Source organism: Dendrobates tinctorius, unplaced genomic scaffold, assembly GCF_039654945.1.
Source record: "Dendrobates tinctorius isolate UK_male_01 unplaced genomic scaffold, ASM3965494v1 ptg000016l, whole genome shotgun sequence".
NCBI classification, from domain to species: Eukaryota; Metazoa; Chordata; class Amphibia; order Anura; family Dendrobatidae; genus Dendrobates; species Dendrobates tinctorius.
The window spans coordinates 41,164,072-41,188,338 of NW_027361684.1; the positions used below are offsets into that span (position 1 = coordinate 41,164,072).

Sequence of the window (24,267 nt, forward strand, 5' to 3'; positions counted from 1 at the left end):
ACTACTGAAGATGCTAGACTGTATGGGCTCCTTCCAGGTGTATATTCTTGAAGTATATTTATGGGCTTCAGACAGGCCCTGCCTGCAGCCCATACATGACACTAGAATGTATGTGCTCCTTCAAAGTATAAATTATTAAAGCCAGCAGAATATATGGGCTCCGGCCAGGTCCTGTGTGCGGCCCATACAGTCTAGCCGGCTCACTGGTGAAGACACTAGACTGTATGGGCTCCTGTTATGAATGAGTCACCGTAGGAGGCAAAAACAGAAATACCAACTAAGTCCAGAAAACCAGAGAAGTTGGCAGATATCGGATTGCAGACCCCTGAACCTATCAACAACAACTAGCAGTAGCCGTGGGGGTTCCTACGGTGCCCTAGACCCCTCGATCACAGCCGGAGAACTAAATAACCTAAAGACAGAAAGGGAAATCTAAACTGCCCCAGAGCAGACCCCAAAGCAATAGGCAGCCCCCAACATATAATGATGGTGAAGTAAGATGAAAAAACACTCACACAGATAGAAAGATAGGCTGAGCAAATGATGGGGCCCAAGCTAACTAAATAGGACAGGATAGAAAAGCTGATGTCTGCAATCCGCCTAAACCCTATCAAAACAAGAGCCAACAGACTGATAGGGAAAAATGCCCTGAAGACGTTAGGCTTCAAAAAGACTATTTCAGTACTCAGGTATTTTCTGAAGACAGAGCAAAAAGGAATTCAGCTCACCCCAGCAGGGAATGGCAGGAATCCAGAAAAACAAGGAAAAACAAAACCAAAACACAAATGCAAAAAGCAGAGCAGAAAACTTAGCTTTTGAGGAGCAGGAATCAGACTGGTCTCCTAGAATCCCTCAGAGAAATCACCAGCAAGGCAGAAGGGCGTCGGCTGCCTTATATCCAGTCAGCAATTCCCGTCACCCAGTCATCATCATCCAGCTCAGGTGCTTGGTAATCAGCCTCACTACCTTTCTTCACCAGAAGAGGGAGTTCATCAGACCTCAATGGTGAAGGGGAAAATGAACTCACAACAGGCTCCTGTCAGGTATATATTATTGTAGATATGGACTGTATGGGCTCCTGTCAGGTATATATTATTGCAGATATAGACTGTATGGGCTCCTGTCAGGTATATATTATTGTAGATACGGACTGTATGGGCTCCTGTCAGGTATATATTATTGTAGATATAGACTGTATGGGCTCCTGTCAGGTATATATTATTGTAGATATAGACTGTACAGGCTCCTGTCAGGTATATATTATTGTAGATATAGACTGTACAGGCTCCTGTCAGGTATATATTATTGTAGATATAGACTGTATGGGCTCCTGTCATTTATATATTGTAGATATAGACTGTATATATTATTGTAGATATAGACTGTATGGGCTCCTGTCAGGTATATATTATTGTAGATATAGACTGTATGGGCTCCTGTCAGGAATATATTACTGTAGATATAGAATGTACGGGCTCCTGTCAGGTATATATTATTGTAGATATAGACTGTACGGGCTCCTGTCAGGTAAATATTATTGTAGATATAGACTGTACGGGCTCCTGTCAGGTATATATTATTGTAGATATAGACTGTACAGGCTCCTGTCAGGTATATATTATTGTAGATATAGACTGTATGGGCTCCTGTCATTTATATATTGTAGATATAGACTGTATATATTATTGTAGATATAGACTGTATGGGCTCCTGTCAGGTATATATTATTGTAGATATAGACTGTATGGGCTCCTGTCAGGAATATATTACTGTAGATATAGAATGTACGGGCTCCTGTCAGGTATATATTATTGTAGATATGGACTGTATGGGCTCCTGTCATTTATATATTGTATCAGTATTAGGAATAAATTCTTGGACTTTTGTGCGCTGCCAGATAAATTCACCAATCCAATATTTAGGAAAAAAGATTAATTCATTTATTTCCCAACGCGTTTCGAAATGTATACCATTTCTTCATCAGGGGATGACTTATTGTCATCCCCTGATGAAGAAATGGTATACATTTCGAAACGCGTTGGGAAATAAATGAATTAATCTTTTTTCCTAAATATTGGATTGGTGAATTTATCTGGCAGCGCACAAAAGTCCAAGAATTTATTCCTAATACTGATGTGTAAGCGGTCACAGAGCTGACCTTTGGACGTGCAGCAAGCAGATTACTGATCCTACATGCTTGAATTTCTCTTGAAAAGGGTGAGTACAATCTAAATTATTTTTCCAGCATTAAACCCGGATAAGACCCTATTGCGCTCTTTGTGTTCCTTTAGTTTTGACATTTATATATTGTAGATATAGACTGTATATATTATTGTAGATATAGACTGTACGGGCTCCTGTCAGGTATATATTATTGTAGATATAGACTGTACGGGCTCCTGGCAGGTATATATTATTGTAGATATAGACTGTACGGGCTCCTGTCAGGTATATATTATTGTAGATATGGACTGTACGGGCTCCTGTCAGGTATATATTATTGTAGATATAGACTGTATGGGCTCCTGTCAAGTATAAATTATTGTAGATATAGACTGTATGGGCACCTGTCATTTATATATTGTAGATATAGACTGTATATATTATTGTAGATATAGACTGTATGGGCTACTGTCAGGTATATACTATTGTAGATGACTGTATGGACTCCTGTCAGGTATATATTACTGTAGATATAGACTGTATGGGCTCCTGTCAGGTATATATTACTGTAGATATAGACTGTATGGGCTCCTGTCAGGTATATATTACTGTAGATATAGAATGTATGGGCTCCTGTCAGGTATATATTATTGTAGATATAGACTGTATGGGCTCCTGTCAAGTATAAATTATTGTAGATAAAGACTGTATGGGCTCCTGTCATTTATATATTGTAGATATAGACTGTACATATTATTGTAGATATAGACTGTACGGGCTCCTGTCAGGTATATATTATTGTAGATATAGACTGTATGGGCTCCTCTCAGGTATATATTACTGTAGATATAGACTGTACGGGCTCCTGTCAGGTATATATTATTGTAGATATAGACTGTATGGGCTCCTGTCAGGTATATATTATTGTAGATATAGACTGTATGGGCTCCTCTCAGGTATATATTACTGTAGATATAGACTGTACGGGCTCCTGTAAGGTATATATTACTGTAGATATAGACTGTACGGGCTCCTGTCAAGTATAAATTATTGTAGATATAGACTGTATGGACTCCTGTCAGGTATATATTTCTGTAGATATAGACTGTATGGGCTCCTGTCAGGTATATATTATTGTATAGACTGTACGGGCTCTTGTCAGGTATAAATTGTTGTAGATATAGACTGTATGGGCTCCTGTCAGGTATATATTATTGTAATATAGACTGTATGGCTCCTGTCAGGTATATATTATTGTAGATATAGACTGTATGGGCTCCTGTCAGGTATATATTATTGTAAATATAGACTGTATGAGCTCCTGTCAGGTATATATTATTGTAGATATAGACTGTATGGGCTCCTGTCAGGTATATATTATTGTAGATATAGACTGTATGGGCTCCTGTCAGGTATATATTATTGTAGATATAGAATGTATGGGCTCCTGTCAGGTATATATTATTGTAGATAATGTTACGGCTGGCGGAACGCACCAATATTAAAAGATGGAAATTTGGTGCGTTCGCAGCCTGGGGCCCACCGTGCAGGGATGGTAAACTGCTGCTCGGCAATGGCGGACGCTATATGGCGGTATAATAGTGGAACACACGCGGGTTAAACGTCACCCGGTGTACGAACTATGTTGCTTCACAGAGCCGCAATACCGCTAAACTCAAATACCGAGCCTGTTAAAGCTCACAGAGCTCGGGGGGATGAACTCTCAGTATATGGTCACAGGACTCAGGCCCAAGGACACAGGGCCAGCGTCCCTCTAGACCTACTGAGCGTGCAGCGTTGCAACCGCGAACGCCGCTGAGGCTGACTGCAGCGGAGCGACAGTCACTGCCACGGTACGATAGTACCCTATAGTAGGCGACACCATCAGACGCTAGTGCTGTGGACTGATGTGCACTGTGGCCTATAGCTTAGCCACTGACTGGCGCTGGCTCTAATACTAATACCCTAACCACATGCGTAATATCCAAGGGAGGCGAATCTTAATAAGTCATTCACCAGGTACATGCATCCGTCATCATCCACACATATAGGAACTAGAGTCTATACTAGCGCATGGCTGAGCGGCCATGCGAGTCTTTTATAGCTGTGACCTTCCGGGACCTTCCTGATCCCCCTGATGGACCAATCAGAACTGGAGAAGGACCTGAGCATGTGACTCCTGATCCCCAATGGGAGATCATCCCTTGAGCATGCTCAGTGGAGCGCCGGAAGGACTTAGACTCTGGAGTCTTTTGCTGCTGGCCAGGCTGCATTGCCATAACTGGACCAGAGGTGGCAGCAGCAACCGAACCCACAATGCTGGTGTGGGCAGGCTCCACTGTGGCCGGAGGGGAACGGAAGACCGTTGATGGCAAGGCTCGGGATTCCCGCTGTGCAGCGCCCGGAACCTGATGCCTAACAAGATATAGACTGTATGGGCTCCTGTCAGGTATATATTATTGTAGATATAAACTGTACGGGCTCCTGTCAGGTATATATTATTGAAGATATAGACTGTACGGGCTCCTGTCAGGTATATATTACTATAGATACAGACTGTATGTGCTCCTGTCAGATATATTATTGTAGATAGACTGTATGGGCTCCTGTCAGGTATAGATTATTGTAGATATAGACTGTACGGGCTCCTGTCAGGTATATATTATTGTAGATATAGACTGTACGGGCTCCTGTCAGGTATATATTATTGTAGATATAGACTGTATGGGCTCCTGTCAGGTATATATTATTGTAGATATACTCTGTATGGGCTCCTGTCAGGTATATATTATTGTAGATAAAATTAATGAAGTCCAGCTCACCAGTATGACATCATGGAACTCGGAGGACGGATCCGCCGTGTCAAGGCGTGGAACAAAGCAAAAATAGAGAAAAATCCAGCTTCACGAGAAAGTGAAAAAATCCATTCTTTTATTCACTTAAAATTTCAGAGATAGAGGATACAATATCAGCATAAATAGCAGCAAAAAATGTGCTATCAACGCGTTTCTGGTGATTTTGGCCTGATAACATGCACAGAAGTTGACACAAATGGGTTGGAATGGCTACTAAAGGGCCCGTTACACATAGTGATATCGCTAGCAATATCGCTATAACGTCACTGGTTTTGTGACGCAGCAGCGATATTGCTAGTGATATCGCTATGTGTGATGCTTACCTCCGACTGGCTCCCCCGCTGGTTATCGCTGATCGCGCGAGAATGTCCTGGGCCGTTTCTCGTCAGGCGCTTCCTGGTGGGCTTCCTGTGGCGCCGATGAGCGACGCGTGGAGGCGGGCAGGAGGACGTCTTCATCGCCACGTCTGACAGGTAAGTAGCGACCGCCGACCGCTGCTATGTTGCTGGTGAGAGCTGCCTGTTTGGCAGCTCACTAGCGACCACTTAGTGATGCACCAGCGATCCTGACCGGGTTGTATCGTGGTCGGGATCACTGGTGCATCCCTAAGTGTAACGGTACCCTAAAGGTAACATCCTCACCTGTAACCTGCTTGCTTGTAATCAGTGTGTGTGCATAAAAGCTGAGTGACTTTCTGGGATCCAGGGAGACTCTTGCATCTTTCATCCAGCCACTGACATTTCTGGATTGTGAGTCATGGGGAAAGCAACAGAATTGCCACCAGATCTATGGGAGAAGGTAGTTGAACTGTATAAATCAGGAAAGGGATACAAAAAGATATCCAAGGAATTGATAATGGCAGTCGGCAGCATTCAAACTGTGATTAACAAATGGAAAATCAGGGGCTCTGTAAAAACAAAACCACGGTCAGGTAGACCAACAAAAATTTCATCCACCACTGCCAGGAAAATTGTTCGGGAAGCAAAGAAAAACAAATAACATCAGCTGAAATACAAGACTCTCTGAAAACTAGCAGTGTGACTGTTTCAAGATGCACAATAAGGAGGCACTTGAAGAAAAATGGGCGGCATGGTCGAGTCACCAGAAGAAAGCCAATACTGAGCAAATGCCACAAAGTATCTCACCTACAATATGCAAAACAGCACAGAGACAAGCCTCAAAACTTCTGAAACAAGTTAATTTGGAGTGATGAGACCAAAATTGAACTTTTTAGCCACAACCATAAACGTTACATTTGGAGAGAGGTCAACAGGTCAACAAGGACTATGGTGAAAGGAACACCATTCCTACTGCATAGGATATCACTATGTGTAATGGGCCCTTTAGTAACCATTCCAACCCATTTGTTTCAACTTCTGTGCATGTTATCAGGCCAAAATCACCAGGGGATGTGAACTTTTGATCAGGGTCATTTGGATGTTTTGAGTTGTCCATATGATTTAAAAAGAGAAAACACAGTAGTTTGACAATAAATAGCTTGACCCAACCACTAACCATGAGTGGAGAAAAAGTTTTGGTGTTATTATTCATATTCTCTGAAAAAAGACCAAGAAAGCAAAAGTTCTGTGGGGTTATGTAAACTTTTGAGCACAATTGTATCAGTGATGACATCGGAATGGAGTTCATATAAAGAGAGAAAAAAAACTCTGCATCAACATTAAAACACATAAACTAAAAACTTTATTCAAAAACATTAAAATCATGAAAAATAATGCCCACAGATAATAATCAGTCATCTACCGCCCACACTGAAAAAATATTGCAACATTTGTTAATAGTGAGCTGTATTGCAGGTTGTACAGAGATACATTGCTATGTACAATGTATCTCTATGTTCCTATATTGTACAGTTGAAGAAAAAATTTTTTTCATATAAAATAAACTTAAAAAAAATGCCATTTTCAATAACTTTTTCATCCCCTCAAGTATATTTTAAGTTTAATGACCAGACCACTCCTGGGAAGGTTCACCACTGTACCATGTTTTCTCCATTTGTGGATAATGGATCTCACTGTGGTTCATTGGAATATCATAGCTTTAGAAATGGCTTCATAACATTTTCCAGACTGATAGATCTGAATTACTTTCCATCTCATTTGTTCATGAATTTCTTCGGATCGCAGCATGTCTACCTTTTGAGGATCTTTTTTGTTTACTTCACTTTGTCAGGCAGGTCCTATTTAAGTGATTTTTTGATTGAGGACAGGTGTTGCAGTAATCAGGCCTGGGTGTGGCTAGGGAAACTGAACTTTGCTTTTCAAAGATGTGACAAACCACAGTTAAAACAAAGTAGGGGGCAATAACTTTCACACAGGGCCCTGTATTTTCTTCCCCATTAATAATAAAGTCCTTCATTTACAAATTGAATTTTGTGTTTACTTGTACTATCTTTGTCAAATATTTTAATTTATTTGCTACTCTGAAACATTTAGGTATGACAAACATGCAAGAGAGTAAAAAATCAGGAGGGGTGGGCAAAAAGGTTTTCACATCACTGCACAGTACCGGGCCACAGAGATTTTTATATGAAGTATGTACCACCACATCTCCTGTATATACAGTAATGATCCCCACAAGCAGTGACTTAAAATACAATGACCAACTTTCTACTCTGCTTTCTGTGCCACTTGGCATGGCAGGCACAACGTAAGAATGTTCTCACGTGTGGTCTGATGCCTGGCGGGTACAATCTAGTAACGTCCTCTCGTGTGGTCTGAGGCACAGTCTAGTAACATCCTCACTAGTGATGAGCGAATATACTCGTTGCTCGGGTTTTCCCGAGCATGCTCGGGTGTCCTCCGAGTATTTTGGCGTGCTTGGAGATTTAGTTTTCCTCGTCTTATCTGCAATGCTTGCAGACAGGCTGAATACATGTGTGGAATGCCTGTTTGTTAGGGAATTCCCACATATATTCAGCCTGTCTACAAGTCGCAAATCATGTAGATAAGACGACAAAAACTAAACATCCGAGCACGCCAAAATACTCGGAGGACACCCGAGCATGCGTGGGAAAACCCGAGCAACAAGTATACTCGCTCATCACTAGTCCTCACATGTGGTCTGAGGCACAATCTAGTAACATCCTCACGTGTGGTCTGAGGCACAGTCTAGCAACGTCCTCACGTGTGATCTGAGGCACAGTCTAGTAACGTCCTCACGTGTGATCTGAGGCACAGTCTAGCAACATCCTCACGTGTGGTCTGAGGCAAATGTAAATAACATCTTATACTCACCTACAGGGCGGTCTGGTATTATGTTTGTCACTGGTCTTCTTCCAGCACAGTCCTCCTTCCCGAGGATGATGGGTCCTACATCATCTGCACAACCTCCCCCATCACGCTTCCGTGCAGGAACAAGTGTTACGGCGGCGGAACACGCTTAAAAAAATATAAATAAACGTGTTCGCCGCCCGGGGTCCACCGTGCGGCAGGTGTAATAACCGCTGCTGAAAAGGCAGAGCACCAGGACGGTAATGTGCACAGGATGAACTGAACCTGGTGCACAAAAGCAAACTCTGTTAAAAACTCACAGAGCTGCACACAAAACACAAATGCAAAAAACGCTGAGTCTGTATTAGCCTCAGACACTCAGCGGCACACGTGCGGTAGCCAAAGCCGGAGTAGTTAAGAACAGCACTACACCCGAATGGACTTACCATGAATAGGCGTGTGCACGGCGTCGCAACTGCGAACGCCAAAAGCGGGCTGCAGGCGCGATATAGCAGGCGCAATGCAGGACGCAGGTTGCTGCAACAGAGGATGCTTGAGCGCGCTGGCGCTAGCGCGCACACTGGCTGTATCCAGTACACTGGCCGCCTACTAGCGCACATGGACGATGGCGATCTGCGTACCCTATCTTTAGCATAGGGTGCGCAGATCGTGCGCTGGCCGTGCGCTAGGATTTTGGCATGCGCTGCACACTTTTGAAGATGCGCCGAGCACGCCAAAATGCAACATGCTGCGTTCGGCGCACACGGGCGCACCTTCAAAAGTGTGCAGCGCACGGCCAGCGCACGATCTGCACACCCTATGCTAAAGATAGGGTGCGCAGATCGCAAGCGTCCATGTGCGCTAGTAGGTGGCGATGACCGGATGGGGCGGGCAGGGAGCCGGCAGGGGGCGGGGCTTAGCAGCGCCGTGCGCAGGCCGTCGCAGCGCCATAAAGCGCAAATGTGAAACCGGCCTAACCTTAGAATAGGTCAGCAATGTCTGACCAGTGAGGGGGCGACACCGAGCCTCCCGGCACGGCAGCTGCTCTCAGTGTCTGATTTTACCATTCAGTAGGCTTTGCTTACATATTCTGCAGTGTGTGTACAGTGCTTCCAACATACCTTTTACGGATTATACTCTTATACAGCGCCAGCACAGACTGCAGCACTTACTAATCCAGACAGGACATGTACATAAAACGCCACAGATTAGAAAGGAATACATGGTAAGACTGTCTGCAACCAAGGAGCCGGGGGCCTGACCACAAGAGCTGACAATCTGAGGAGACAGCAACGCTGAATAACAGTCTACACTGCCTCACTAGATCCTTATACAGGTGGAGAATGAGGCCCTCACTGTACAGGCAAAGACCTGGAACGAGGACTGTGGAAAACAGATTAATATTAAAAAAAAGAGCCGTTAAAAGAGCCGGCTCTTTATGGTGAGCGGAGCCGAATGAGCCGGATCGCCAAAAAGAGCCGAACTTCCCATCACTACACCAGAGACAACAAATCTGTAATGGAGGCTTCCCTTCCTGCCTTTGCTGTCAGAACACGCCCCCTCCCGGTATGACACGCCCCCGTAAATGACGTCACACCTGGAAGGAACCCATGCATTCTAGCATGACGTCACACCTGGAAGGATTCCATAGAATCTAGCATTTACCTAGAAAGCAGCGGTGTGTGGGTCGCTCTGTGTTTTGCTTGGTGACGGCCGATCATGTGTCCGTCCGGAGGGCGGGTAGGAGGGGTCAGGGGCCGGCTGAGGTCGGTGACCTTGCTCCTGCCCGCTGCCCTGCTCCTCCTGCTGTTCGTGAACTGCTGGCCCGGGCTCAGCGCCCTGCTGCTGCTGCTGTGTGTGATCGCCGGCTGGGCTCTCAGCTGCTCGGGCGGCCGCTGGTGGAGAATTCCTGAGGCCGCGGGGATGCAGAGACCTGTGCAGCTCCGGAGAGCGACCGCCCAGTGGACTCCTGACTCCTTACTGCTACTGATGGACAGCTACCTGGGGAAGACGGAGCCGCCAGCCCGGGACCTGAGAGAAAGGCTCACAAGACCCAACCCCACGGTGCCGACCCCTGCCCGGCGCTTGTCGTTTAGGTGGGTGCTGCATGCTCGTATCTGAGTGCCAGGGACGTGTCTACCGTGGGACCCCGTGTGTGTGGCGGCTGCCTGATAGCTATGCATGGAATAGAAGCCCCTATGGGGACCCTGTGGCCAGTAGTGGGGGGGGGTCATGAGCCCTGTGGTCAGTAGTGGGGGGGGTCCTGAGCCCTGTGGTCAGTAGTGGGGGGGCGGTCCTGAGCCCTGTGGTCAGTAGTGGGGTGGGGGTCCTGAGCCCTGTGGTCAGTAGTGGGGGGGGTCCTGAGCCCTGTGGTCAGTAGTGGGGGGTGGTCCTGAGCCCTGTGGTCAGTAGTGGGGGGGCGGTCCTGAGCCCTGTGGTCAGTAGTGGGGTGGGGGTCCTGAGCCCTGTGGTCAGTAGTGGGGAGGGGGTCCTGAGCCCTGTGGTCAGTAGTGGGGAGGGGGTCCTGAGCCCTGTGGTCAGTAGTGGGGAGGGGGTCCTGAGCCCTGTGGTCAGTCCTATGATCAGGCTCTTTGCCAGGGTCCTTTACTGACAGTGGGGGTCCCAGGGATTAGATGTGTAGCCCTTCTCTTACGGTTAGGCTAAGTTCACCGTGATAGTTCCGGAATTCCATTCCGTGGGAAAATCGCATTTTTAAATTCCCACGATTTTTCCCGCGGAAAAACAAGCATTTTGCAAGCGTAATTAGCTTGCAGAATGCTAGCGTTTTCCAAGCGATCTGGAGCATCGCTTGGAGAACTGATTGACTGGTTGGTCACACTCGTCAAACATAGTGTTTGACAAGTGTGACCAACTTGTTACTACTGAGGCCGCCAATGCAGCATCAGTAGTAAAAGATAAAATGTAAAAAATAGTAAAAAAAAAATTAAAAATGGTGTTATTATTACCTTCCGTCGTCCCGCGCAGCCTTCCCGCCTCTCTCCACGCTCTCATTCCCAGTATTCCTTTGCAAAAATGACCGCGAGACTTTGCCATCCCGCGAGAACTGACGTCATCACGGGCATTTTCGCAAAGGATTATTGGGAATGGGAGCGTGGAGAGAGGCGGGAAGGCTGCGCGGGACGTCGGAAGGTGAGAATAACAATATTTTTTATTTTAAATTCTATTTTTTTACAGGGATATGGTACCCAAAGCCCGGAGGACAATCTCCTCTCCTCCGGACCGTGGGTACCATCCGCAAATGTTCTGCTTACTTTTCGCATGGTGTGCACAGCCACATGCGGAAAGTAAGCAGAAAAACGCATTCCTATGGGTGCGGGATCGCCGCGATTCCGCAAAATTAATGAGCATGCTGCGTTTTTTACCGCGAAGCGATTCCGCCGCGGTAAAAACCGCAGCATTGCGGAATCCCATAGGAATGCATGGGATGCTTATTTTTCGCGGCAAAATCGCGTGGTTAAAACCGCTGCGGAAATGCGAAAAAAACACCACGTGTGAACTCAGCCTAAAAGTGACATCTTCAGAAGGATTTGCACTACAATCCTAAAGATGAACGTATATCTCTGCATTAGGGCAGGGGTCTGATTTAGGAATTGGCTGTGAGCCGCCTCGTCTCCCTTCACTCATGTGCTGCCGTCCTGAATTCGCATTTAGGTGCCCAGCGGAGTGGGGTCCCGGTCGGACCAGACTGGCGAGTTATATTATGGGCTCTCTGAAGATCATTTATCTGTAGTTTTTTTTGTCTAGACCCCTCTTATTACCACAAAATGGATATTTTTGGCTCCAGTTTACATGTTCAAGACCCGAGCTCCTGTCACTAGGCTGGTGTTGCCACAATCGTGACTTCTGTGCATGCACCATCAATGGTAGAATGTAGAGAAGTAGCCGCCTTACGCTTATAACGCCACTCGCGTTCCTCTTTTTCTATTATTTTTTTAGAGAAAAACTTGTATTCAAAGGAGGCTGTTTAATCGCTTCTGGGCCCCACAGAGAACAATGTACCGTACACGGCTGATGTGACTTCAGCTTCATAGTCCATGGCTGCCGACTTTATGCAGTTTGTAGTATTGTCGGAGCGCGTGTCCGTTCTGATGGAATGTTGACTAGATGCGACTGTGGTCACAGGACACTATCCCTGAACCAGCACTAGTGTGGTTGGGACAGTGCTGCTGCAGAAGGGGAATATACAGTTGTGGCCAAAAGTATTGACACCCCTGCAATTCTGTCAGATAATACTCAGTTTCTTCCTGAAAATGATTGCAAACACAAATTCTTTGGTACTATTATCTTCATTTAATTTGTCTTAAATTAAAAAACACAAAACGAATCGTCCTAAAGCCAAATTGGATTTAATTCCACACCAAACATAAAAAAGAGGGTGGACAAACGTATTGGCACTGTTCGAAAAATCATGTGATGCTTCTCTAATTTGTGGAATTAACAGCACCTGTAACTTACCTGTGGCACCTAACAGGTGTTGGCAATAACTAAATCACACTTGCAGCCAGTTGACATGGATTAAAGTTGACTCAACCTCTGTCCTGTGTCCTTGTGTGTACCACATTGAGCATGGAGAAAAGAAAGAAGACCAAAGAACTGTCTGAGGACTTGAGAAACCAAATTGTGAGGAAGCATGAGCAATCTCAAGGCTACAAGTCCATCTCCAAAGACCTGAATGTTCCTGTGTCTACTGTGCGCAGTGTCATCAAGAAGTTTAAAGCCCTTGGCACTGTGGCTAACCTCCCTAGATGTGGACGGAAAAGAAAAATTGACAAGAGATTTCAACGCAAGATTGTGCGGATGTTGGATAAAGAACCTCGACTAACATCCAAACAAGTTCAAGCTGCCCTGCAGTCCGAGGGTACAACGGTGTCAACCCGTACTATCCGTCGGCGTCTGAACGTAAAGGGACTGTATGGTAGGAGACCCAGGAAGACCCCACTTCTTACCCCGAGATATAAAAAAGCCAGGCTGGAGTTTGCCAAAACTTACCTGAAAAAGCCTACAACGTTTTGGAAGAATGTTCTCTGGTCAGATGAGACAAAAGTAGAGCTTTTTGGACAAAGGCATCAACATAGAGTTTACAGGAGTAAAAAAGAGGCATTCAAAGAAAAGAACACGGTCCCTACAGTCAAACATGGCGGAGGTTCCCTGATGTTTTGGGGTTGCTTTGGTGCCTCTGGCACTGGACTGCTTGACCGTGTGCATGGCATTATGAAGTCAGAAGACTACCAACAAATTTTGCAGCATAATGTAGGACCCAGTGTGAGAGAGATGGGTCTCCCTCAGAGGTCATGGGTCTTCCAGCAGGACAATGACCCAATACACATTTCAAAAAGCACTAGAAAATGGTCTGAGAGAAAGCACTGGAGACGTCTAAGGTGGCCAGCAATGAGTCCAGACCTGAATCCCATAGAACACCTGTGGAGAGATCTAAAAATGGCAGTTTGGAGAAGGCACCCTTCAAATATCAGGGACCTGGAGCAGTTTGCCAAAGAAGAATGGTCTAAAATTCCAGCAGAGCATTGTAAGAAACTCTTTGATGGTTACTGGAAGCGGTTGGTCGCAGTTATTTTGGCTAAAGGTTGTGCAACCAAGTATTAGGCTGAGGGTGCCAATACTTTTGTCTGGCCCATTTTTGGAGTTTTGTGTGAAATAATCAATGTTTTGCTTTTTGCTTCATTCTCTTTTGTGTTTTTTCATTTAAGACAAATGAAGATAATACCAAAGAATTTGTGATTGCAATCATTTTCAGGAAGAAACTGAGTATTATCTGACAGAATTGCAGGGTTGTCAATACTTTTGGCCACAACTGTACAGTGTTTTCTATGAAGCCCTGAATTGGTTAAGCAGAGGTGGTGAATGCATCTACAAGTCTGAGTACCAGTGTTCACCCCACAGCCATTGAACATGTGCCATCTCCTCTGAAGGGAAGGAGATTAACCTGATATCCACATGTATGGAAATTACATTGGAGGTCTCCATTGGAGGTCTCGCACATTGATGACCGTCTGATATGACTGATTTATCTTCTACTGCTGTCCTATCGATTCCTTAAAGGGAATCTGTCACCCCATTTTTGGACTATCAGCTGCCGTCACTGCCTACAGCATTCTGTAATGCTGTAAATAAGCCCCCCCCCCCACCGATGTAACCTGAAAGATAAGAAAAATGAGTTATATTATACTCACCCAGGGGCAGTCCGGGTCCGAAGGGTGTCGCGGTCCGGCGCCTTCCAGCGGTGACGTCCTCTTCTTTGCTTCCCGTCGTGGCGCACTGCTCTGCCCTGTTGAGGAGAGAGTACTGGTCCGGCGCCTGCGCACTGCAGGTCAGAGAGGTCCGGCGCCTGCGCACTGCATTACTTTACTCTGCCCTCAACAGGGCAGAGCAATGCGTTGGGAAGCAGAGAAGAGGACGTCACCGTTAGAAGTTGGGAGGCGCCAGACTGCGACACCCTCCGGACACGGACCGCCCCTGGTTGAGTATAATATAACTTTTTTTTTTTTTTTTTTTACTTCTTTCAGGTTACATCGGTGGGGGGGGGGCTTATCTACAGCATTACAGAATGCTGTAGATAAGCCCCTGATGGCGGTGCCGGCAGCTGATAGTCCAAAAATGGGGTGACAAACAGGGTGGATAATATGGATCTATGTTAAAGCTTTTTTTTTCTCCATCTCTAGGGAGACTCCTATTGTAATTAACCGGACGTTCATGAGCCCATGCAGGCGGTACCCTACCCACCAGCCCCAATCCAGTATGCTGGGATCTCTTCCTCCTGTGTATATAGATGGCTTTCCAAGAAAACCTCTGCTGTCTCCTAAACATTCTCAGATGTGCAGTCCTGAGACAGTGAAAATTGCCCGTCCTGATGCGAATATTGCTCGATCGCCAGTGTAAGTGATCTGCTGTTCTAGGAGTTTTTCAGAGGTTGGGGGTGCTGAAGGTGTTTTTATATGGAGTAAAGTGGGATTTAGGCCCCTGCCACAGTAAGTTGGATGGCTTGGTTGCAGTGAAGCTGCTCTTCCTAAACCTAGCGCCTGATTCTGTTAATCATCTTTTTCCTCCCCTTCTTCCAAGAGTCATAACGTTGTTATTTTTTGTCCACTTAGGCCTCTTTCACACATCAGTATCATACTTAAGGGTAGATACATATGACTACCCTGCTCAGATCTCTGCTATTACAGATGACTGACGAAAATTGTATCCCAGGCTACAAATAATAGTGCCTGGCTCAACCTTCAGCTGTGAACTGGTCATGTTTGAGGTCATGCCCAGTTCATACCTGATAAAGTCACAGTATAGGTGATGGGGTTGGGTGTCGACTACAATCTACTATGCCTTGTGGCTTCAGTATATGCAGTGTGTAAGTGTCTGACTCTTATGCCAACAAATAGAAAAAAAATTACTTTAAAAAATAAAAATTGACACTTCGCTTGTAAAAAAAAAAAAAAAATTGCATCGGGAAGTTCATTGTCGAATATCTAAGACTCCCGCAGTTCCTAACACGTCCACGTCTGGGAAGGTCTACGGGACTTGGGGTGTGTGTTTTTCGTATGGCGCAAGTTAGAATCTTTCAAACTTTTACTGATGTCAAAGATCAGAGCTACAGGTCTTCTCACCAGCTCAGTTCTGAAATTCTGTAGTAGTTGTCATTTGATTTCCTTATTTCTTGTAGGGACGACACGCATGAAACGGGCCTCTCTACCCCAGTGAAATCAGGCAGTGGGAATCAGTTGGAGGACTGTAAGTTACACTGCTGCTGTCAACTTTGTAAAACGTAATATGAAGTGTATGTGTTGGTGCTTACGTATATTATGCTAGCCATTGCAAAAGTTTGCGGAAGTGTATTTTGGTGGCATCAGACCAGTAGACTTCGTAGCTGACCAGAATGGGGTGCTGCTTGCTTCCGACATATTATTCCTCATTTTCTCCTGAAATATATAGATGCTGCAATCAGAGGCTTTTCACTTTCCGCATTGAAGTAAACCTGCATGCTCGTCCATGCCAATGCCACAGTTATAAGCAAGTGTCCGCTTTAATAACTGACTTTTCCTCCTGTTCTCAAACGTTTGTGTGCTTTCAAAAGCAATATGAAGGAAAAGTGTAGCAGATGCCCATGGCAACTAATTACATCTATCAAAAGTTGACTTTCCTTTTTTATTTTTTTTTTTTTATTTTTCTCCCTTAGTTAACACCACTTCGTCCTCCAAGTCTTCTGCTGTAAAATCATCTGATAATAGAAGTAGTGGGTCACGTAGGAAGAAGGTTTTGTTGGTGTGTTTAAGGCGTGATCCTTACCCACTGGTAAATACTTGCATCTGTTCTTACCCATTGACCCTTTTTCCTCCTTCATGAGGTGTTCATAAGTGTTCTTCTCCCCGTAGCCCCCACCACCTATTCCTGGATATAACGTTACATCTAAGGATCTGGATAATGAGAAAAAGGCATTTTTACAGAGGCTTAACAAGGCACTGGAAGAACCTGCTGGTGAGTATTTTGGTTACTAGATGGTGAATTGGTGAAACCTTGTCCAAATTACACGGATTTATTTATTTTTATTTTTTTTTAAGATCTTATCCCTGTCACCTCTACTCCACCAATGACCACTACGGTTACTGCATCACCTCTCTTTATTTTAGCTAATACCACATCTGCTCTGACATCACAGTCCTCTACAGCAAGCAGTAACCCCTTACTACAGAGCCTAGCAAAAATGCAAAGCAAGGAGGGTTCACAAGGTGAGGATGCTGATGATGTCTCAGCATGTATGACAATATGGGGTCTAAGCTCCCCTATCCACAGGGGGTGTTGCAGCTCAGTACCATTCACTTTTTTCAGTTTTGCGTTTTCGTTTTTTTGCTACCCTTCGTCTCGGAGTCTTAACTTTTGTATCTTTCCATCAATATGGCCATGTGAGGCTTGTTTTTTGCGGGATGAGTTGTACTTTTTAAACGACACCATTGGTTTTACCATGTCATGTACTAGAAAATGGGAAAATTCCAAGTGTGGTGAAATTGCAATAAAGTGCAATCCATACTTGTTTTTTGTTTAACTTTGTTGCTAGATTCACTAACTGCTAAAACTGACCTGCCATTATAATTCTCCAGGTCATTACGAGTTCATAGACACCAAACATGACTAGGTTTTTTTATCTAAGTGGTGAAAAAAATTCCAAACTTTGTTAAAAAAAAATTGCGCTACTTTCGATGCCCATAGCGTCTCCATTTTTTGTGATCTCGGGTTGGGTGAGGGCTTGCTTTTTGCTTCCTGAGCTGTCGTTTTTAATGATACCAATTTGGTGCAGATACGATCTTTTGATCGCCAGTTACTGCATTTTAATGCAAAGTTGCGGCGACCAAAAACATAATTCTGGTGTTTTGACTTTTTCTCGCTACGCCGTTTAGCAATCAGGATAATCCATTTTTTCTTTTTGGGCGATTCTGAACGCAGCGATTCCAAATGTGTGGTTGTTTTTTGTTTTTTTTATTTTGAATGGGGCGAAAAGGAGGTAATTTGAACTTTTTTTTTAATAGTCTCCAAAAAGGTCTATGGTCAGGAATGGAACCATTTTATTGGGGGAGAGGGGAGCAACATTTGTGGCAACCCTCTCAGACCAAACTTTTCTACATCACTGGTTGTTATCCAGTGTATAGTCATGACAATGTGGAAGAGCCGTAGACTGAAAGGACTCTCCTCATATGTTTAAATTGCAAAGTGTCGTTTTGTAAGATGGGACAGTCGTTGCATGTGAAATTATAAATGGAAAGTGATGGCATATCACTACAATATTCCACCACTTTGGGGGATTTGGTCTCCTAGGATCTACAGCTCTGGTGTATCCCTTTAGACTGTTCAGTGTGTCTCAGTGCACATGTGGGAGGCCAGAAGCTCCGCTCTGCGGGGAGTACTTAGACTGGCAGGTAGGGCTAAATCACTGCTGCAGCACTTTTTTTTTTTTTTGTTTTTTGTTCTCAAGATCAGTGGTGGTCACACGTACAATGTGACATTTCTAATCAAAATGCTGCTTGTAAGCCCTGGCAAAAGTGTATAACTGAGACCTGATGTGCTGTCATCTAAAATGCCTTTGTTTTGTCCTTCAGAGCCTGTACAAACTGTTGCTGCAGACTTTCCAAATCAGAAGGGGATCTCGTTGGGTTTGTCTCCTAAAGATGTTTCTGGTGAGAATGTTTCCCTCAAGCTGGTGTCCCCACAAGCTACAGCTGCTACAGCAAACCCAATGACTTTCGGCACAATGAATAGCACACAAACAAACAGTACTCCCGCAGCAAGCCAGTTTGGAGCTTCAAAGCCCTTCTCTTTCGGGGGAAAAAACAACCAGTCCTGTGTCCTTTGCATCCACAAAGCTGTGCCTGCTCCAGCTATGACTTTTGGAAACTCTTCTGCAGCTCAGAATAGCACACTTGGGACCCCTGGACCAACAGAAAACAAGCTGTCTTTTGGTGAGTGTAAAATTGTCCTTGAGTCAAATATGATTTTCATAGTTTTTGCAATATTTTACAATATTTTATTGAAAGCTGTTTATTGATACAACAGGGCATTAAGAGTTGCCCACACTTTCTGGCCAAGGTTAATAAAGGAGATGTCAAGCAGCGAACTATATCACAGGAGCTGCCTTATGAGGGTTTATTTATTTCTGTGAACAAGCCCTTTCTAAGGGATTCTCATGTGTTATTCAGGAGCGCACTGCTCTTCACATCTGGGTTTCTTATTGCTGAGGGACAGTGCACTCCCGAATATTGAGGTAACTGAGCCGTTGGCCCGAGTGCAGGGGCGCCTAATCTGGCTGGATCTAGTGATCTTCAGAGATTAATGTAAAGTTAATTTACAGCCACCAATTTTAAAAATGTATGACCATAAGGCAATCACTTTTTAATAAGTCCATCCTGATGTGGTGAGTAACCAAACTTCACCTGGAGAATAGGCTTTGGCACCTCTACTATTCCCTCTTGACCTTCTGGCTCGTGCACTTCAGGTTTCCTTACTGTAATCTGTAAAAGCTGTTGCAAAATGGTCTGCTACAAGGCATGGAAAGTCTGTGTAAAACATAGATTGGTTCCTAATTTGAAAATATCTATATTTGCCCTCGAGCAGCATAAGTGTGCTGACGGGATCCCCTTTATTGACTGGCCAGGCCGAAGTGTCAGACTGGCTTATGAGTTGAATGTCTCTTAATTCTAATTATTCCATATGATCTCTTTACCTATAGGGATACCTGCTACACCATTTGGTCAGCATGCCTCTCATGCACCCATTAATTTTGGGACTCCAACCTCCTCGGTTGGCAGCCCTGCCTCCACCTCATTTGGTAAGATGCATGTTTTGACTGGCTATGATACGACATGTTGTAGCGGACAGCAAGGCACTCAAAATTTCAGAAAATCCGTGGAGGTGCACAAGTAGGATATCCAGCCGTAATACTAATAATAATGATGAACTTGGCACTCAAATGCGTGAAAAAATTGATTCCATTTTATTGGCATCCAAATCACATGTATTCTAAGCGTTTTCGGTCCTTCATAGGACCTTCATCAGAGAATTGTCAATATGATTTACTGTTTAAAGACAAATGTAAAAGAAAACAGAAAAAAAATTAAATATCACATGATGCACAAAAGAAAGTTAGGCAACAAAAGAAAAAATACATAACAAGTTACGTCGAATAAGCATATATACAGTCCTGCATTTTAGAGACTGTTACACAAAGACGTGTAATGCACAATCCGCGAAGATATACGTGAAAATTGATGTTAAGAAAAAACCAACCATACTATTATTGGTTACAGTGAGGAAGTTGAAGTGAAGCTCCTCTGGAATAGAAAAGAAGTCAAAAAGCAATATGGTAGTGCCTGTATCATATGTGGTCTGAATATGTTGGTCCTCCTAGGAGGAAAAAGGGAACAGTAAGGTTAGGCAATATGATGGTGCAATATATATTTTCATTACATACGTGCACAATCCATTTTATACATGAGAGGTAAGGTGTAAAACTCCCTATTTTACCTGGATGCTGCGTTAGAAGCTATGTATTTTAGATAGCGCTATTGTAATGTGACATAAGTCGCTATGGGATGGCGCTGGAAAGGAGGGAGAAAACAACAAATATTGAGTATACACAGGTTGTATATTTAAGGTGCCATATGTAGAGTCAGCCCCTTACTTTACCTGCGTTGGTGGCCCCTTGTGACTTGCGGTATGTACCGCTTTGAGCAGAGGACGCCATGGTCTGGCGTCTGCTTCCGGGTATTTAACCCGGTGGGAACGCCCCCTTAGACCGCGTCATCGCGGTCACATGGTACCGCTGTGTGGGCCTGCGCTATGTGTATGAAGCACATATTGGAACGCGTCACAGCGGTCACCTGACCCCGCTGTCCGCGCCTGCGCTGAGTGTAAAGATCAGGGCACAAGTGGTGCCCATGTCACTGAGAGAGATCAAAGATGTAAACAGTGTTAATGGACCACATTCTAGTGGTCACACAATCAGGGTGTATGTGAGCCATGACAGTAAGAAAACAGCATTTGTATTGTGCATAAGGGATTCCTGATACTGCGTTTCAGTTGAATATGTATATTATATAGACCTGTACCTCTTTGATTCTCTTAGCATTAGTAATTACAAAGTCATACAAATAAAGGCATTCCCTATAATGTAGAGGTTGATGAGGTGTATATCATACCAAGTAGACAGAGGTGCCCAGTGGGGAGATGAAGAGTAGGTCTAACGATTCTATTTAGAGAAAAAGAGAGAGAATATATAATTAATAATCAATGAATATGTATAAATAAACATTAAAACTAGAGGTAAATGCACATTACACAGGTACCCGGTGTTTCACAGGAAACTCTGAATATCATAGTCTCTATTCAGTCCTTTTGGCTCCAAAGTTTGAAGAGTAAAAATCCAATAGGCCTCCCTTCTCTTGAGGGTCTTAGTCCTATCCTGACCCCTCCTGTTGGATTCAATCTGATCCAAAACTTGGAATTTGAGTTGAGAAATATTATGTCCTTTATCCAGGAAGTGGTACGGTAAAGGGAGATGAGTCCTTTTACACCTTATGTTTGATTTGTGTTGGGATATTCTATCCCTTACCATTTGGGTCGTTTCACCAACATAGGCCAGGCCACACGGGCATTTTATCAAATATATAACATATGTGGTCTCACATGTGTAAAATCCTTTGACCGGAATGGCTTGTCCAGTCTGTGGATGAAAGATTTGGTTCCCTGTTTGTATGTTATTACACTGTAAACATACTAGACATGGAAAAGTTCCCTGTTTCTGTGTCCAGAGAAATCTCAGTCTCGGTACTATTATGTTTGAACCTGCATCTGCTTTAACCAACATGTCCTTTACATTTTTTGGTCTGCGATAGCATGAAAGTAAGGGTTGTTGAAACTCCGGTATTTCAGGGTAACTTTTAGTATGCTCCAGTGTTTATTGATAGTGGCCTGTATTTTTCTGTAATAGGGATGAAATGTATTTACAAATGGTATATGTTTGTTGGAATTTATAGTCCTAGGATTCCTATTAGAGCTAGGTTCTGTCAATAGTCCACTGGGGTACCCCCTTTCGGTGAATTTGTGTGTCATTTCCTCTAATCTCAATTTCTTTGTCTCAACATTAGTTACAATCCTATTGATCCTACAGTACTGGGATCTGGGGATTGATTTCTTAATAGCCGGGGGATGAAAGCTGTTAAAGTGTAGAATGCTGTTCCTATCCGTCAGTTTAACGTATAGGTCAATTGATAATTCTCCCCCCTCGTTCTACAGACCAACGTATCCAAGAAGCTCATCTTTTCAGTGCTATGTTGAAGGCTAAATCTCAATTCGGGCCAAATGTTATTAATGTGGTGATCAAATTGTAACAGAGTGTCAATGGGGCCATTCCAAACACAAAAAATATAGTCAATGAATCTAACCCACACGCTCGAGTGCTGTGAAAACAGAGGGTGGGTGTATACAAAATTCTCCTGAAAAAAAAGCCATATAAGCAATGGCATACGGGGGCGCTACGTGTGACCCCATTGCGGTGCCCTGTCTCTGGATGTAGAAAGTATCTTGAAATAAAAAGTAATTTTCTTTAAATACCAATCCTAAAAGGTCAGAACAAAGGTTACAAATGTTGGGGTCAATGCCCGCTTGCTCTAAGAGTATGTTTGTGGCCCTCATGCCCTTCTCATGTGTTATGGACGTGTATAGACTATTGAAGGGGGGGAAGGGGACCCAGGGTTTTAATGAGGGTTAGAAAGTCATTAGTGTCCTTAAGGTAAGATTTTGTTGTTATGATTAATGGTGTGAGGATCTTCTCTAACAACATAACGGGTGGTGATAAAATAGAGTCTGTAGGGGACACAATAGGACGCCCTGGTGGTTTATCCAACCTTTTGTGGATCTTTGGTAGAATGTAAAAAACGGGTATAATCGGGTCCGTTTTCAAAAGAAATTCCCCCAGTTTTTTATCTATAGTACCATCTTTCAGATGATGATCTATGATTGGTTGTATCTTGCTGATAATGGAATTGAGTGGATTGCATGGAATGATCCCATATACCGTGTCATTTAGCTGTCTATTAATTTCAGTAAGGTCGTCTGTCCTATCCATGATCACTATGGCCCCTCCTTTATCAGCTGGTTTTATGACCAGTGATTTGTCTGAGGATAGATCATCAAGAGCCGCTTTTTCTTGCTTAGACAAATTATTGTGGTAATGAAATCCCCCTTGATTGACTTCCCTATTGAAATGTTGTATGTCACTTTCCACTAGTGAAATGAAGGTTTCCACTGGTCGGTTCCCCCTAGGGCACATGAATGAACTATGTGTACGGAGTCCCAACTCCTTGAATTGTAATAATGATGAGGTGGCCTGAACCGTCGGTACAGTAGGTTGTTTTGATAAATGAACCTTTAGCCTAAGGTTTCTAAAGAACCTGTGTAAGTCCATATTAAGTTCAAAGAAGTCAAACTTGTATGATGGACAAAAGAATAACCCTTTCTGGAGTAATGACAACTGATTTGTGTTCAGATTTTTAGAGGAAATATTAACTACTAATGGTGTATTACCTGTGATCTGGTCGTTACGTTGATTCTGGCTTCCCCGGTTGCATTGGCCGCCCCGCCTCGTCTTCCTCTTAGGCGGCCCCGGTTGTGGCCTAAAAAAAACGTGGAGGTAGCGCTGTTGGTTGTACCAGATCTGCTGTCTGCTGATCCAGACGAACTTTGTGAGGGGCAACGTCTGGGGAAACGTTGTGTATCCCGCCATCCGTATACTCGGTTTTGCAAGTAATCTTCAGAATCCTGTAGGAATTTCGATTGTTTCTTCTTTTCCAGATCTGACTTGTGTGAAAGAAAATTTTCTCCTTCGTCTCATTGGGGGACACAGGTACTGTGGGTGTATGCCACCGCCGCCTGGAGGCTGACACCAAGTGAAAAAAAGAGGTTAGCTCCTCCGCCGCCGTATACACCCTCGCCCCGATTGCGGGCGGAAACCAGTTTTATGCTTAGTGTCCGTTGGAGGCACACACGTCTGTTTTTCTCCAGACTTTTTCTCTTTTTTTCTATGAAGATAAGACAGGGGCGACGGACCCGATTGAAAAGGTTCGATCTCCCCAAACCATCAACGGGTGAGCACGTGCGAGTGTCCCTCCACGTATAGTCTCCCGTGACGTGGGACATGATGCCGGACTTAGCCCTGACCACCCCTAGGTAGTGAAACCATGGGCTGTACAGAGGCACAAGACAGTCTGAGCGACCCCCCCACTGCTCCACCAACGCTAGATGGCTGTGCTGCAAGGTGGTGGACGGTCCCTCTCCTCATCCCTGAAGGGAGGATGGAGCTAGGGTGCTTGCACCGTCCTGGCTATGGCTCCCCTCCCCTCTACCTGATCTGGCGAAGTCGTCATGGAGGGGATGGCCTGGGAGGGCCCTGCGGCAGCGTCTATAGGGCTGGAGCCCTTAGCTTTGTGCGGTCGAGCGAAGGTCTT

The 24,267-nt window shown here is 44.4% G+C and overlaps 1 protein-coding gene across 9 annotated transcripts in view; it reads left to right on the forward strand.

Annotated features, from left to right (window-relative positions):
* The first annotated feature begins 9,742 nt into the window (after positions 1-9,742).
* LOC141080484 (uncharacterized) overlaps positions 9,743-24,267 on the forward strand; it is a 154,434-nt gene continuing 139,909 nt past the window's right edge. For 7 of the 9 annotated variants that reach the window (XR_012228934.1, XR_012228931.1, XR_012228933.1 and 4 more), the window contains exons 1-8: positions 9,743-10,344; positions 14,947-15,159; positions 15,942-16,009; positions 16,455-16,570; positions 16,651-16,753; positions 16,837-17,004; positions 18,367-18,726; positions 19,494-19,592. Coding sequence is in view for 1 of the 9 variants with exons in the window: in XM_073565731.1 (XP_073421832.1) it covers positions 9,968-10,344; positions 14,947-15,159; positions 15,942-16,009; positions 16,455-16,570; positions 16,651-16,753; positions 16,837-17,004; positions 18,367-18,726; positions 19,494-19,592 (1,504 nt within the window). In the remaining 8 variants the exon portion in view is untranslated. The remainder of the gene's footprint in view (positions 10,345-14,946; positions 15,160-15,941; positions 16,010-16,454; positions 16,571-16,650; positions 16,754-16,836; positions 17,005-18,366; positions 18,727-19,493; positions 19,593-24,267) is intronic. The other 2 variants (XR_012228935.1, XR_012228936.1) reach the window with 2 other exon arrangements.